This window comes from Macaca nemestrina, chromosome 8 (assembly GCF_043159975.1).
Source record: "Macaca nemestrina isolate mMacNem1 chromosome 8, mMacNem.hap1, whole genome shotgun sequence".
Taxonomy (NCBI): Eukaryota; Metazoa; Chordata; class Mammalia; order Primates; family Cercopithecidae; genus Macaca; species Macaca nemestrina.
The window spans coordinates 10,638,142-10,653,937 of NC_092132.1; the positions used below are offsets into that span (position 1 = coordinate 10,638,142).

The 15,796-nt window shown below is 39.9% G+C and overlaps 1 protein-coding gene across 14 annotated transcripts in view; it reads left to right on the top strand.

Annotated features, from left to right (window-relative positions):
* LOC105467301 (zinc finger and AT-hook domain containing) overlaps positions 1 to 15,796 on the top strand; it is a 344,890-nt gene that overhangs the window by 155,737 nt on the left and 173,357 nt on the right. For all 14 annotated transcript variants that reach the window (XR_011606714.1, XM_011716760.3, XM_011716759.3 and 11 more), the window contains one exon: positions 2,351 to 2,527. Coding sequence is in view for 13 of the 14 variants with exons in the window: in XM_011716760.3 (XP_011715062.2) it covers positions 2,351 to 2,527 (177 nt within the window). In the remaining variant the exon portion in view is untranslated. The remainder of the gene's footprint in view (positions 1 to 2,350; positions 2,528 to 15,796) is intronic.

Sequence of the window (15,796 nt, forward strand, 5' to 3'; positions counted from 1 at the left end):
TCCTATAAAGAAAAATGTATTACTCTAATCTCTTCTTGTTTGGGAAGCATTTTGGGTTCCTTAGGAATAGAGTGTTTCCCGGAAAAAACAATATCGATTGGCAGTATCTGTGAGAGATTTTCATTGATGAAGCGATGTTCTGCTTTGTTAAATTTTGATTTCATGTGTTGTTGGTAGAAAAGAATTCTCTTAGGTCGTTACCTCCCTGTTAGTTCACGGAGAAAGTCTTTCTGTGAATCCAGGGAGGGTCTTGCTCCTGGGACTCCAGTGCCTTCCAAGGGCTCCACCTTCACACCAGCAAGGCCGGGTTGGCCTATTGCCTTTCCTCCTTATTTCTGGTAGGAGAGTTTTACTGTAAAGAGGAGAGAAATGGGGTGGGAGAGTGGGGATCAGGAGATTTTTTTTTTTTTTTTTTTCTGAGACGGAGTCTCGCTCTGTCACCCAGGCTGGAGTGCAGTGGCGTGATCTCGGCTCACTGCAAGCTCCGCCTCCCGGGTTCATGCCATTCTCCTGCCTCAGCCTCCCGAGTAGCTGGGACTACAGGCGCCTGCCACCATGCCCGGCTAATTTTTTGTATTTTTAGTAGAAACAGGGTTTCACCGTGTTAGCCAGGGTGGTCTCAAACTCGTGACCTCGTGATCCACCTGGCTCGAACTCCCAAAGTGCTGGGATTACAGGCCACTGTGAGCCACCGTGCCCGGCCGATGTTTTCGTTTTGAGATGGGAGAATAAGAGTACGCTTATAGGCCAGTGGAAAGATCTAGTACAGAGGGAAGAATTGATGACCTGGAGAATGATTATCAGAGAGAGTGGGTTCTGCACACACAAGCCATCATGTACCCTTTGTCTAGTAACCTTCCCATGCAGGGCTGTGGGAGCATCTTCCTGGGTGCAGGCAATCAGGGATGCACTATCTTTAGAGAATTTGAAAGTAATGATCACATAATTGAAGTGTTTGTCTGCTTTTAGTATCTCCATGAACCAGCAATTCCAGACAATATCAGAGATGTGATAGCTCTGCTCTGGGATGGGCCACTGCCCTCACCCGCACACCTCGTGTCTCCCTCATTATGCCCACCCTCACGCCAGCAGGAGCAAGGTGGGGAGACAGCTGAAGATGCAGGTGGGCTGAAAGGGGTGGCAAGGGCAGTTGTTTTCTGGATGCTTCCAGTGAGATATGAAGCAAGGTCCGCTGTTGAGAGTGAGGAGCGAGGAGGATGAGATACTTGCTCACCATCACCAGGGAGCACAGAGCTCGTATGATTGCCATGTATTTGTCCAGCATCGCTAGGCAGTAAATGGCGTAGAAGTTGCATGTGACTTCCAGGCAGCGTTGAGAATCCCCAGGAGGCTGGTGAGGGGGATTCTGAGGGGAGCCGGGTGTGGCTTGCCAGCTGTCCAGATGCTGGACGAGGACACACCATGGGTGCAGAGTTGCGCCGAGTCAGTGTTGTGCTTTCTGAGTGCCCGCTGGGTTCTTGCTGCTGAATAGGCATGTTCTATCCCCAAAGTTCCTATGGATTCCAGCAACTGACAGATGACTGCTTCTCTGAGGTCCGCAGCTTTCCAGCATTTAGGGATGAGTTGGGAATTTAACCTGGGCCTTTTGGCTCCAGAGCCATTGTCCTTTTCAGTGGACAAAGCCACTTCCTTTCAGTCTAATACTACAAAGATCTGGCTTTTAATTGTTATTGTATCCTGAATTTAATGTTTTGTTATATATCTTTATTTTATCAGTCTAAAAAGTGAGTGTTTTATTTCCCTCATTATGTCTCCCTGTCTTATCATAATGAGATGAACATAATGAACTATTGGTACATTTTTTGAATAATGAGAATGCTTTAAATAGGAATTCAGTGGCTTTAAAGAGGCAAGAGCTTCCCATCGTTTGATTGAAAGGTGCTTGCCTCTTGAGAAATGCTATTGTGGTCAGTTTTTCCTTGCATCTAATTTGAGAGAGTCTAGCAAGACTCCTTAATTGCCATCAGTGTGCAGTTCATTCATTTGAGGGGTAGGATTTAGTTTTTCAAGTTGCATATTTGTTTTTTACTTGGCTGTACTTATCCCAGAATCTGGGCTGATGAGTAGATTTGGGTAGCGAGGAGGTTTGTATTAGATACTCTCCAGAAGGACTGAGGGTTGAGATACTGAATAAAGAACTTTCTGGCCCCTGGAATTCCCTGAAGATGAAAGTGAGTGGCCTGCCGTGGAGGTGACTGCCAGAGGGACACAATCTGGTAGAGGCTGGTGATGGCTCAGAAGGGCAGCTTTTGGTATTTTCTTTGGCAATTGGAAGTAATAATTGTTTATGTGGAGATGAAATAACATTTTCCTTTTTTTTTCCTTACAGAAAACACGGCCATCTTTATGTGTAAATGTTGTAACCTTTTCTCACCAAATCAGTCGGAACTCCTCTCCCACGTTTCCGAGAAGCACATGGAGGAAGGGGTTAATGTTGATGAGATTATTATTCCCCTGAGGCCTCTGAGTACACCTGAACCCCCCAGCTCAAGCAAAACCGGAGATGGTAAGGGGACTGGAGGGCGGGGCAGGATACCTTCTGACACACCTGTTGATGTTGATTTGCTCCTTGGGCATAGCAGAAGCCTAGACAATCCACATTTCCAAACCAGAAGTCACAAAAAGTGTCCAATTGTAGATACGCTCAAATAAGATTGTGTCTTTGAAATCCCATACCTGGCCCCCTGTAGGTGTCCTCCAGTGTCTGGTTGGCGAATGAATGAATGAATGAATGAATAAATGAAAGGAATTGGCAGTGTTCAACAGTGTGAAAGACATGAGCTCGTTGTCAGACAAGTGTGGGTTTAACCCAGCCCTAGCACCTACTGGCCGCATTACCTGAAGCCAATGATGTTACTTCTCAAAGCCTCACTTTGCTTCTCTTGACAAATGAAGAGAAATATGCTGGTTACAAGAGGGTCTGTGAGGATGAAGTTAAAGAATACACGTACAGGACCTAAGATGATACGTGGCACACAGAACATGATAAAGGGAAGCTGTTGTTCTAACATACATGATTAATAAATAAGTCTGTATAATCTTACAACATTTTCCAATTCTTCCTGTAAACCTGGAACAAGGATTCAAATTGCAAAGCTTTGATTTGCACTGAATCCTGAATCCTTTGGGTTCATAGTCAATGTGCAAAGTGAGATGCATCTTGTCTAGTGTCCAGACATCTGTCACTGAGTGGGTTATCAGATGCAGCAGGTGCACGGATCAGAGAAACCATCCAGGCACTGTAATTAGGTCCCCACAGACAAAAAAAAAAAAAACATATAGCACATGAGGAACTGCTGCAAAGATCCTCACAAAACCCTGAGATAAAGGACAGCAGCTGGGCACCTGTGCAGAAGCCCAATACATAGCAGTCAGTGTCCCATTGCAGGGTTCATCAGCCACACTAATAATCCAGTGGCTCTTTCCTGGGAATATTCAGACTGGCATTTCTAAATAGGCTGGCTATTGATCATCTGTCGGACACCATTAACAAGGAGAGATTCCAGACAAAAAATGTTTTGGTTAATAAGTCCCTCTGGTCATTCCCAGGGTTCTCAGAGAAACATGCCTGACAGAAGATTAAGTTTTTGGAAAGTTAGGAAGTTCTGAAAGTTACTGTTAGTGGCATAAAGTGAAAAACGAAAAAGATGCAGCTAGTGGTGGGTGAATAAGGAGCAGCAGTTAGTATTTGCTACTTCTGTCATCACCTTCAGCTAATAGCGTGTGTGTCCATGGCGTGCTCAGCCCCTCACAGGCCTTGTGAGTGGACCTGTCCTCTCCCCATTTAGAGGAAGCAGGAGTGAGGAGGAAAGTTATATGGAATTGCGTCTCAACCAGTAGCACATGCTTGAGACCCTTTGCTTTGGGGTAGAGGAGGAAAGTTTGCATGGGGCACTGAGTGTCCGAACCTGCTTGGTGCCCGGGGCCTTGCAGTTCAGCGCCCTCCCTCTGCCCACCCAGCCTGTGTGAGTCCTGACCCCTGGCCAGAAGCTTTGTGACACCCGCACTCTCCATGGCCCACTTCCCTGCTAGCAGTCAGTGCCTTGCTTTCCAAAGAGTACAGCTTCACAGAGAGGGCTTTAGTCAAGAACTGTGTACCTGCCTCTGGGGTTGAATGTTGGACTCAGAAAAATGGATAATGTCTCTTGTCCAATTCATATGGCAGATAGAAGCCATGTGGATCAACGTGGAAAGAACTTCTGGATTGGGTCTTGCAAAGCTTTTAGTTCTTTGCTTATTAAGATTCTCTTCTTTCTAAATGAGATGTGAATAAGAGAGAAATTTTAATTTTTAATTTTTTCATTTTCTTTTTGAGACTGAGTCTCACTCTGTTGCCCAGGCTTGAATGCAGTGGTGTGACACTCTGTTGCCCGGGCTTGAATGCAGTGGCGTGATCTTGGCTCACTGCCACCTCTGCCTTTTGGGCTCAAGCGTTCCTCTCACCTCAGCCACCTGAGAAGCTGGGACTACAGGCGCCTGCCACCATACCCAGCTAATTTTTGTATTTTTTATAGAGACAGGGTTTCACCATGTTGCTCAGGCTGGCCTCAAACTCCTAGATTCAAGCAATCCACCCACCTAGGCCTCCCAGAATGCTGGGATTACAGGCATGAGCCACCATGCCCCACCTTTCATTTCTTTTATAAATAGGAAATGAATAAACGCTGAAAAAAGCAGAATTCACATAGAATTATGAGTGTCGGTGTTGTAAGGTGCATTTTCCGACTTCCACCCTTCCACACCTAACCAGTGTTAGTGAGAGACAGTGCCATTCTTGTAGGAGCTGGCCCTGAGCTCCTGCCCCTTCCCGGAGGTTCACCTCCCTCTCAACCATCCCCCATGCCCCTCTCCTCCCTCTCAACCATCCCCCATGCCCCTCTCCTCCCTCTCAACCATCCCTCATGCCCCTCTCCTCCCTCTCAACCATCCCCCATGCCCCTCTCCTCCCTCTCAACCATCCCCCATGCCCCTCTCTTCCCTCTCAACCATCCCCCATGCCCGTCTCCTCCCTCTCAACCATCCCCCATGCCCCTCTCCTCCCTCTCAACCATCCCCCATGCCCCTCTCCTCCCTCTCAACCATCCCCCATGCCCCCTCCTCCCTCTCAACCACCCCCCATGCCCCTCTCCTCCCTCTCAACCATCCCCCATGCCCCTCTCCTCCCTCTCAACCATCCCCCATGCCCCTCTCCTCCCTCTCAACCATCCCCCATGCCCCTCTCTTCCCTCTCAACCATCCCCCATGCCCCTCTCCTCCCTCTCAACCATCCCCCATGCCCCTCTCCTCCCTCTCAACCATCCCCCATGCCCCTCTCCTCCCTCTCATCACTGATCTACAGCCATGGGCCCCCGGCTGCTAGCAGAGGAGCAACTGAATGCAAATGCCATCCCTGCCTGGGAAGCCCCTTATGGGTGTTCTTGCTGGTTCACTTGTGCATGTGGCTGGGACTCACTCAGCTTGGAGTCACCCTGAGGAACACTTCTCTGCCCCCAGGTGGGGCTGCAGGACTTTTCTCTGGGTTCCCAGTACCCCACAACTAGACTTGTTTTAGTTCTCTCTCACCTGGGTGTGATTTCATTTGTCTCTGTGTTTCTCTTGCTTGTTGGGAAATGTCCCAAAGAAGGGATTTGGGCTGTTCAGCTCTTAGCCTCTGGTCCTGGCATGGGCACTGACACAGGGTATAGCCCCTTCCCTGTGTGTCCAGTGAATGGATTATCTTTTGTTGTCCTTGCTTTCTTGCCTTGGGCCTTGCTGCCCTTCCCTGTCCCAGCTGTCACCCTTCGCTCAAGAAACTTCAGTGACTTTCCCCACCCAAAGCAGGGCTCCCCAAACTCATTTGACCTGGGGACCCTTCCGACTAGCATAAGACCCCTGACTTCTATGGAGTGCTGTTGGCAGCATGGGTTCACTGGTGGGGCCCTTCTCTTGGCGCTGCAGGCTCCTTCTACAGCCGAACAGCTGGAGGTCCTCTAGGCCTCCGGCTCCTTTTTCCCTCTGTGGTGTTGCAGATGAACCCACACTTGTAAAACTTCCCTTAACTCCTCCAGGTGGACTTTGGTGCTTCTCTTGGGCGAATATACTATGGGGGTAAACCCATCAAAGCAATTACACTTTTCCTTTTACTTTTTTTTCTTCCCAGTTATAAGAGTAATTTTTTTTTTTTTTTCCTGAGTTGGAGTTTTGCTCTTGTCACCCAGGCTGGAGTGTAATGGTGCGATCTTGGCTCACTGTAACCTCTGCCTCCCGGGTTCAAGTGATTTTCCTGCCTCGACCTCCCAAGTAGCTGGGATTACAGGTGCCCATCACCACACCCAGCTAATTTTCGTATTTTTAGTAGAGATGGGTTTGCCACATTGGCCAGGCTGGTCTTGAACTCCTGACTTCAGGTGATCCACTTGCCTCAGCCTCTTAAAGTACTGAGATTACAGGCATGAGCCCCCATGCCTGACCCTGAAATCTTGCTGTAAAAGAAAATTAAAGCAATATAATATGGGGAAAGCATGTTTTTCTAACTGCCTTCCAAGTTCTAGAAATAATGGTGCTAACAAGTGTGCTTCCAGACCTTTTTCTCTTTATATGTAAACATAAATACACTGTTATTGCTTTGTTATTTATAAGAAACAAAAATGGGATCATAATATATGTTCTACAGTCTTCAAAAAATGTCAGCAGTATATATTGGGTATTTCTTCATTTTAATTCCGACATGTCTCCTAATTTCTTTTTTTTTTTTTTTTTTTTTTTTTTGAGACGGAGTCTCGCTCTGTCGCCCAGGCTGGAGTGCAGTGGCCGGATCTCAGCTCACTGGTATAATTGACAAACAAAAAGTGTATGTATTTATGGTGTATACGTGGTATTTTGATATACGTATACATTGTGAAGTCACAGCCAACTTAACTCATGTATCTATTACCCCATGTAGTTAACTTTTTTATGTGTGTGTATTGTGAGAAGATCTGTTCTTTTTTGGCTGTGTGTGATGGCTTACTCCTGTAATCCTAGCATTTTGAGAGGTTGAGGGAGGAGGATCACTTGAGCCCAGGAGTTTGAGACCAGCCTGGGCAACGTAATGGGACTCTGTCTCTACAAAAACAAAACAAAACAAAACGAAAGAAAATTGCCAGATATAGCACATATGCCTGTAGTCCCAGCTACTCGGGAGGCTGAGCCAGGAGGTTGAGGCTGCAGTGAACTGTGATTTGCACCACTGCACTCCAGCCTGGGTGATAGAGTGAGATCCTGTTTCAAAAATAAAAAAATAAATAAATAAAACCCACCAAAAACCCGACCTCCTCTTTTAGCAAATGTCAAGTACACAATACTGTATTATTTGTATGCCCTAATTTTTTTTACTGTCTCTATGGTATTTACTTCTATGGAAAATGCATAATTTACTCAACCTTTCTTTTCTTTTTTGATGACATATGTTTTCTCTCTAATTTTGTGCTATTATAAATAATGTTACAATAAATGTTGTCACGAATATCATTGTACATTGTGCATTCAGGTTGGCTATATTCCCAGCAGAATTGCTTGTGTAGAGGGTATACTCATTTAAAAGTTTGCTAGGTTTTATCAGAATGCTCTCTGGAAAGGTTTTATCCATTTATATTCTCACTAGGATCTAAGATCTTCTGTTTTTCCGTATCCACGTCAACCCAAGGATATTATCTTATTGTAAAGAGTTTTTGCCAATTTGATAGATGAAAAATGGAGTATTATTTTAATTTGCATTTTGCTGGTCACTAGTAAGGTTGACCATGTTTAATGTTTAATGGCTATTTACATATCTGTGGATTACTGTTCATATCAGTTGTCTGTGTTTTTGTTTGCTCTTTATTGATTTGTAGGAGCTCTTTGTATAGAAAATATTACCGCTTGTCTTTAGAGAATCTGTATGTACTCATTTTAAACCTCACAATGCATGACAATGATTATTTTATACAGTAAGTGTTCATTTAGAGTTAGCTACATACTTATGACTCTTTGGCTCTTCAGTCCTTGGATCTCCATCCATTCCATCTCCATCCATGGATGAGTTTTTTCTTCTGGTATAGAATACACTTTAGATTTCTTTGTAAAGAAATCTGAATGGAGCTGCTGATCATGAGCTCTCCTGGTTATTGCTTATCTGATGTGGTCCTAATTAGTATCTTTATTATTGTTATTTTGAGACAGAGTCTCACTCATTTGCCCAGGCTGGAGTGCAGTGGTGCGATCTTGACTCACTGCTACCTCCACCTCCTGGGTTCAAGCAATTTCCGGCTAATTTTTATATTTTTAGTAGAGACGGGGTTTTGCCATGTTGGCCAGGCTGGTCTTGAACTCCTGACATCAAATGGTCTGCCTGCCTCGGGCTCCCGAAGTGCTGGGATTACAGGCGTGAGCCACCGTGCCGAGCCTATTGTCTTTGTTTTTAATATATATTTTTCTTGGGGATAGAATTTTAGGTTGGCTTTTTTTTTTTTTTCATTTCAGCACATTGCAAATATTATTTCATTGAATCCTGGCTTTTATTGTTGATAGAAAGCCAGCTGTGAATCTGACTTTAAGTGCTTTTATTCCCTAGTCTCTTTGTTTTGGTTTTCTAAAGTTTTACTGTGTTGCATCCAGGTAGGGTTAAATAAATGTTTACATTGATGTTGGTTGGTCTTCTTAAACCTATAGATTTATTATTTTTATAAATTTTAGAAAAATATAAACTGTTCTGCCTTCTGGTATTGCCTCTGCTTCATTATCTTTCTGTGACTTAAATGTTTGTTAGTCCTTTTATATACCTTTAACCTAACTTTTGTGTTTTCTTTGCTTTTATCTTGTGCTGCATTCTGGGTATTTACTTCTGATCCATTTTCCAGTTCACTATTTTTTAACCTGTTATTTTTAGATAAAATTCATATGAAATAAAATTTGCCATTTTAACAATTTTTAAAATACAAAATTCAATGGTTTTACTATGTTTACAAGATTGTACAACTTCTACAAGTACCTAATTCCAGAACATTTTCATTACTCCAAAAATAGCTCTGTACCAATTAAGCAGTCATTCAAGATGCATCCATGTTGTAGCATGTATCAGTGCTTCATTCTTTTTTTTATGGCTGAGTGATATTTCATTGTATGTATATGCTACATATTATCTATCCATTCCTGTTTTGATAGACATTTGAGTTTTCACTTTTAGGCTATTGAATAATGCTTCTATCAGCATTTGTTTACAAGTTTTCACATGAATATTTGTCTTCATTTCTCTTGGATATATGCCAAGGAGTGGGATTACTGGGTCATATGGCAATTGTATATTTAAGTTTTTCTAGGACTGTCAAACTTTTTTCAATGGCAGGTGCACCATTTTACATTTCAGTCAACAACATATAAAGGATCCAGTTTCTCCACATCCTTGCCAACACTTGTTAATTTTCACATTTTGATTTGTACCCATCCCAGTGAATGTGAACTGGTATTTCATTGTGGTTTTGGTTTGCATTTTTGATGATTAATTTATTAATCATCAAATGATTAATATATATAATGATTAATTTATTAATCATCAAATGATTAATATATATAATGATTAATTTATTAATCATCAAATGATTAATATATAAATCATCAAATGATTAATATATATAATGATTAATATATATAAATGATATTAAGCATTTAAATCTTTGATCCATTTTAAATTAATTTTTGCATATGATGTGAGGTAGGGTTCCAAATTTGTTCTTTTGCATGTGGCTATCCAGTTGTCCCAACATCATTTGTTGACAAGACTATTCTTTTCCCATTGAGAGGTTTTGGCACCCTTGTCAAAAATCAATTGAGTGCAAATATATGAGTTTAATTCTGGACTCTGAATTCTATTTCATTGATCAATATGTCTCTTCTAATGTCAGTACTATACTGTTTAGATGGCTGTAACTTTGTAGTAAGTTTTGAAATGGGGAAGTTTGAATCTTCCAACTTTGTTCTTCTTTATCAAGATTGTTTTGACTTTTCAAGGTCTTTTGCAATTCGACATGAATTTTAGGATCAGCTTGTTTGAGATTGCATTAGATCTGTATTAGTTTATTCTCACACTGCTATGAAGAAATACCCGAGTATTTTATAAAGAAAAGAGGTTTAGGCTGGGCGTAGTGGCTTATGCTTGTAATCCCAGCACTTTGGGAAGCTGAGGTGGGCGGATCGTGAGGTCAGGAGTTCGAGACCAGCCTGGCCAGTATGGTGACACCCTGTCTCTGCTAAAAATACAAAAATTAGCCGGGTGTGGTGGTGCGTGCCTGGAGTTCCAGCTTCTCGGGAGGCCAAGGCAGCTGAAGAATTGCTTCAACCTGGGAAGCGGAGGTTGCAGTGAGCTGAGATGGCACCACTGCACTCCAGCCTGGGTGACAGAGCAAGACTCTGTCTCAAAAAGAAAAAGAAAAAGAAAAGAAAAGAAAAGCGGTTTGACTCATAGTTCCTCATTGCTGAGGAGGCCTCAGGAAACTTAAGATCATGGTGGAAGGCAAAGGAGAAGCAGGCACCTTCTTTACAGGGCAGCAGGACAGGGTGAGTGCAAACAAGGGGAAATGCCAGACACTTATAAACCTATTAGATCTTATGAGAACTCACTATCATGAGAACAGCATGGGGAAACTGCCCCTGTGATCCAATTACCTCCACCTGGTCCCACCCTTGACATGTCCAGATTATGGGGATTATAATTCGAGGTGAGATTTGGGTGGGGACACAGAGCCAAGCCATATCAAGATCCATTTAGAGACTACTGCCATCTTAACAATTTTAAACCTTCCAATCCATGAACATGGAATATCATTCCATTTATTTAGGTCTTGTTTAATTTCTTTCAACAATGGGTTGTATTTTTCAACGTACAACTCTTATACCTCCTTGATTACTTTAATTCCTAAGTATTTTATTCCTTTTATGCTACTGTAAATGGAACTGTTTTCATAATTTATTTTCAGATTGCTTATTGCTAGTTTATAAATACAACTGTTACTTGTTTATAGATATTTTATCCTGCAATTTTGCTGGACTTGTTTATTAGAGCTTGTGAACTTGTTTATTAGTTTTTATAAAAACTTTTAAAAACTTGTTTATTAGTTTTTAAAAAAACTTTTAAAAACTTGTTTATTAGTTTTTTAGTGTATTCCTCAGGAGTCTATACATATAATCTTGTCATCTGTGACTAGACGTAATTTTACTTTTTCCTTTCTAATCTGGATTATTTGTATTTATTTTCTTGCCTAATTGCCCTGGCAAGAAACTCCAGTACAGGGTTGAGCAGAAATGATGAGTGAACATTCTTGTTCTGATACTATCTTAGAAAGAAAGCATCTAGTCTTTTGCCATTAAGTATGCTGGTGTGTGTGTGCACGTGTGTGTGTGTGTGAGTGAGACAGATATTCTTCATTAGGTTAAGGAAGTTCCTTTTATTCTTAGTTTGTTGAGTGTTGTTTATTTTTTAAATCATAAAATGGTGTTGGATTTTGTCAGATGCTTTTTCTGAGTTTGTCGAGATGACCATGTGGTTTTTTTCTTATTTGTTGTATTAATATGGTATATTACACTGATATGTTTTTACATGCCAGGATGCATCACCCTTGTATTTTTGGGATAGATCTCATTTGGTCATGTTGCATAATCCTTTTGCTGTGCTGCTGGATTTGGTTTCCTAGTATTTTGTTAAAAATATTTGCATTTATATTCATAAGAGATATTGGTCTAGAGTCTTTGATGTCTTTGGTTTTGGTTTCAGGGTTATAGTGGCCTCATAGCATGACTTGAGAAGTGTTCCCTCCTCTTATATTTTTTGGAAAAGTTTTTAAGTATTGGTGTTAATTCTTCTTTAAACATTTGATAGAATTCACCAGTAAAACTGTTTAGTCCTGGGCTTTTTATTTTTTCACTGATTTAATCTCTTGTTATAAGTGTATGCATATTTGCTATTTTTGATTTAGGTTCAGTAGTTTGTCTTTCTAGGGAATTTTCCATTTTATCTAGGTTGTCTAATTTGTTGATGTATAATTGTTCTTAATACTCTTATTTTGATTTTTGTAAGATTAAATGGTAATGTTCTCCCTTTCATTATTGATTTTAGCAAATTAAGTCTTAGCTATTTTTCTTGGTAAGTTTAGTCAAAGGTTTTCCATTTTCTGTTTTCTTTGAAAAACATTGGTTTTGTTGATTTTTTCTTTTCTTTTTCTATATTTTATATAATCTCTTTCCATTCTAGGCATTATTATTTCTGTCCTTCTGCTTGTATTGGATTTAGTTTGCTTCTGTTTTTTTTTCCTTAAGTTGGAAAGGGTAGGCTATTTGAGATAGCCTAGTTGATTTGAGATACCTCTTGTATCTTTCAGATCCGTCTCTCTCTTTCTTTCTTTCTCCAGCTTTATTAAGGTATACTTAACAAAATTGTGTAAGTTTACAGTGATGATTTGTTATACATATATATTGTGAAATGATACCACAGTCAAGTTAGTTAACACATCTGTTATCTCACATAGCTACCATTATATTTGTATATGTGTGGTGAAAACATTTAAGATAGGTCTTAGCAAATTTTAAGTATACAGTACAAGTATTGTCAGTTATAGTCACCATGCTTTACCTTAGATTCCCAGGATGCATTGAATCTATAGGTTGCTTTTGTTAGTATGAACATTTTAACAATATTCTTCTGATCCATGAATGTGGGATATCTTTCCATTTATTTGTGTCATCTTCAATTTCTTTCATTGATACAGTTTTTAGTGTACAGATCTTTCACTTTGATTACTTTTACTCCTAAGTATTTTTTTTGACGCTATTGTGAATGGGATCATTTTCTTTTTCAGTTGTTTTTGTGTAGAAACACAAAAGATCTTTGTATGTTGATTTTGTATCTTGTAACATTTGTAACTTTATACATTATCCAAAAGCTATTAGAAGTATAATCTTTAGGGCTTTCTATATCTAAGATTATGTCATCCACAAACAGAGACAGTTCTGCTCCTTCATTTTTACTTTGCATATTTTGTATTTTTGCTTACCTAACTACTCTGGCTAGGATTTCCAATGCCAGGAAGAATATAAGTGGTGAGAGTAGGCACCCTTGACTTATTCCTGATCTTAGAGGAGAGCTTTCAACTTTTCACATTGATTATTATGTTAGCTGTGGCTCTGTCATTTGTTGAAGCATTTTCCTTTATTATGTTGTGGTACATTCCTTGTTATCTAATTTTTTGAGAGTTTTTGTCATGAAAGGTTGTTGAATTTTGTCGAACTTTTTCCCATACTTATTGAGATGATCATGTATGATTTTTGTCCTTAATTCTATAAATGTTATATATCACGTTTATTTATTTGAATGTGTTGAACCAGCCTTGCATCTCAGTGATAACTCCCTCTGTATCATGGTGTGTAATTTTTTTAATGTGCTGTTGAATCTGGTTTGTTAGCATTTTTTGAGTATTTTTTGTATTATCAGGAATATTGGCCTGTAATTTTCTTTTTTCTGTATTATCTGTCTAGCTTTGGCCTTACAAAATGAGTTGGGAGGTATTCCCTCCTCTTTAGTTTTTTTTGTAGAACCTGAGTAGAACTGGAATTAATTCTTTTTTAAACGTTTGGTAGAATTCACCAGTGAAACCACCTGGTCCTGGACTTTTCTTTGTTGGGAGATTTTGATTACTGATTCAGTTTCCTTACTTGTTATTGGTCTATTCAGATTTTCTATTTCTTTATGATCCAGTCTTGGTAGATTGTGTGATTCTAAAAATTTATCAGTTTTTTTTTCTAGGTTATCTAGTTGGTTGGCATATAATTGTTGATAGTAGTCTCTTATGATCGTTTGTCTTACTGTGGTGCCACTTATAATGTGTCCTTTTTTATTTAATTTAATTCATTTGTGGCCTCTCTTTTTTTCTTGGTTAGTCTAGCTAAGGGTTTCTCAACTGTGTTTATCTTTTCAAAAAACAAACTCTTAGTTTGTTGATCTTTTTTAGTCTTTTACTATCGTGTTTGTTTCTGTTCTACTCTATTATTTCCTTCTATCTGCTCACTTTGGGCTTAGTTTATTCTTTGTCTAATTCCTTGAGTTGTAAAATTATGTTGTTTATTTGAGATTTTTCTTTTTTTCTAATGTAGTCAATAAACTTTCTTTTTAGAATTGCTTTTGCTACATCCTATAAGTTTTGGTATGTTGTGTTTTTGTTTTGTTCATCTCAAAGTATTTCTAATTTCCCTTATGATTTCCTTTTTGGCCCAATGGCTATTTAAGTGTACCATTTAATTTTCATCAATTTTTGAATTTCCCAAATTTCTTCCTTTTTATTTCTAATTTAATTCCACATACTTGAATGATTTCCATTCTTTCTTTCTTTTCTTTTTTTTTTTTTTTTGAGGTGGAGTTTCGCTCTTTCGCCCAGGCTGGAGTGCAGTGGCGTGATCTTAGCTCACTGCAACCTCCGCCTTCCGGTTTCAAGCGATTCTCCTGCCTCAACCTCCTGAGTAGCTAGGACTACAGGCACCCGCCACCACACCCCATCAATTTTTGTATTTTTTTTTTTTTTTTTTTTTTTTTTAGTAGAGACTGTGTTTCACCATGTTGACCAGGCTACTCTCAAACTTCTGACCTTGTGATCTGCCCACCTCGGCCTCCCAAAGTACTGGGATTAGAGGCGTGAGCCACCGCGCCCAGCCCAGTTCTTTTAAATGTATACAGACTTGACTTATGGCCTAATATGTTGTCTGTTTTGGAGAATTTTTCATGTGGACTTGAGAATACTTTGTATTCTGCTGTTGCTGGGTGGCATGTTCAGTATGTGTATTAGAATTTGTTGGGTTATAGGGTTATTCACATCTATTTCCTGGCTGATGCCCAGATTTTCTAAAGAGGAATACGTGGCTTAGGGACTCAGAGGAGTTAAAACAGCATGCTCAAGATTACCTATTTAGTAAGTGAGGGGGAGGGATTTAGGCCCAGCTGATTTGATGTTATTTGCATGTTATGGTGGTAGTCCAGGAACAATCAAATTCTTATCACTGAGCCTACTTTTATAAATTATTTTCCTTTATTAAATAATTTACTTTTGACAAATTCTTCTTGAATATATTTTCTTTTTTGTGTGTATGCTAAACTACTTTTGTCTGTGTAGTTTAATTTTGAAAAGCATTAATTTGTTAGTTAAACTCAGCCTTTTAATATGACAAATTTTTTTAAAAGTCTTTCATTATGAACTTCAAGTCTTTCTTTTTCTCTTTGTGAAAGTTCATAAAATTTGAGGCTTGTAGAGGCTTAGTTTCTCTCTAATGATTTTCATTCAGGTTTAACCTTCACAATTCATTTTAAGTTGAGAGATACTTGAAATGGTTTAATTAAACCTTTAACTGAGTAGTAATTGATTTATTATTTTGGTCTCTCGTTATAACATGAAGGCACTGAAATCCTCTGGTTTATTTTATAGCCTTTTAATCTTTTTTGCTCATGTAGGAAGTGATCTGCAGAAAGACCTTTCATTTTCCTCCTCTTTTCCTCATCAAACCTCTGGTGGTGATCCAAGAAGAAATTTCCTAATGGACCAAGCTTATTCTCGTGTGTATGATCACATGTGCATGTGAGTGTGTGAGCATACCTCTGCATGTATGTATATGGGTGTGTTTGTGAGTGCACATGTATGTGTGTACATGGGTGTGTTTCTGTGCATGTGTGTGATTGTGCATATAGGCATGTTTGAGTGTGCACATATGTGTGTGATTGTGTATGTGGGCATGTTTGAGTGTGCACATA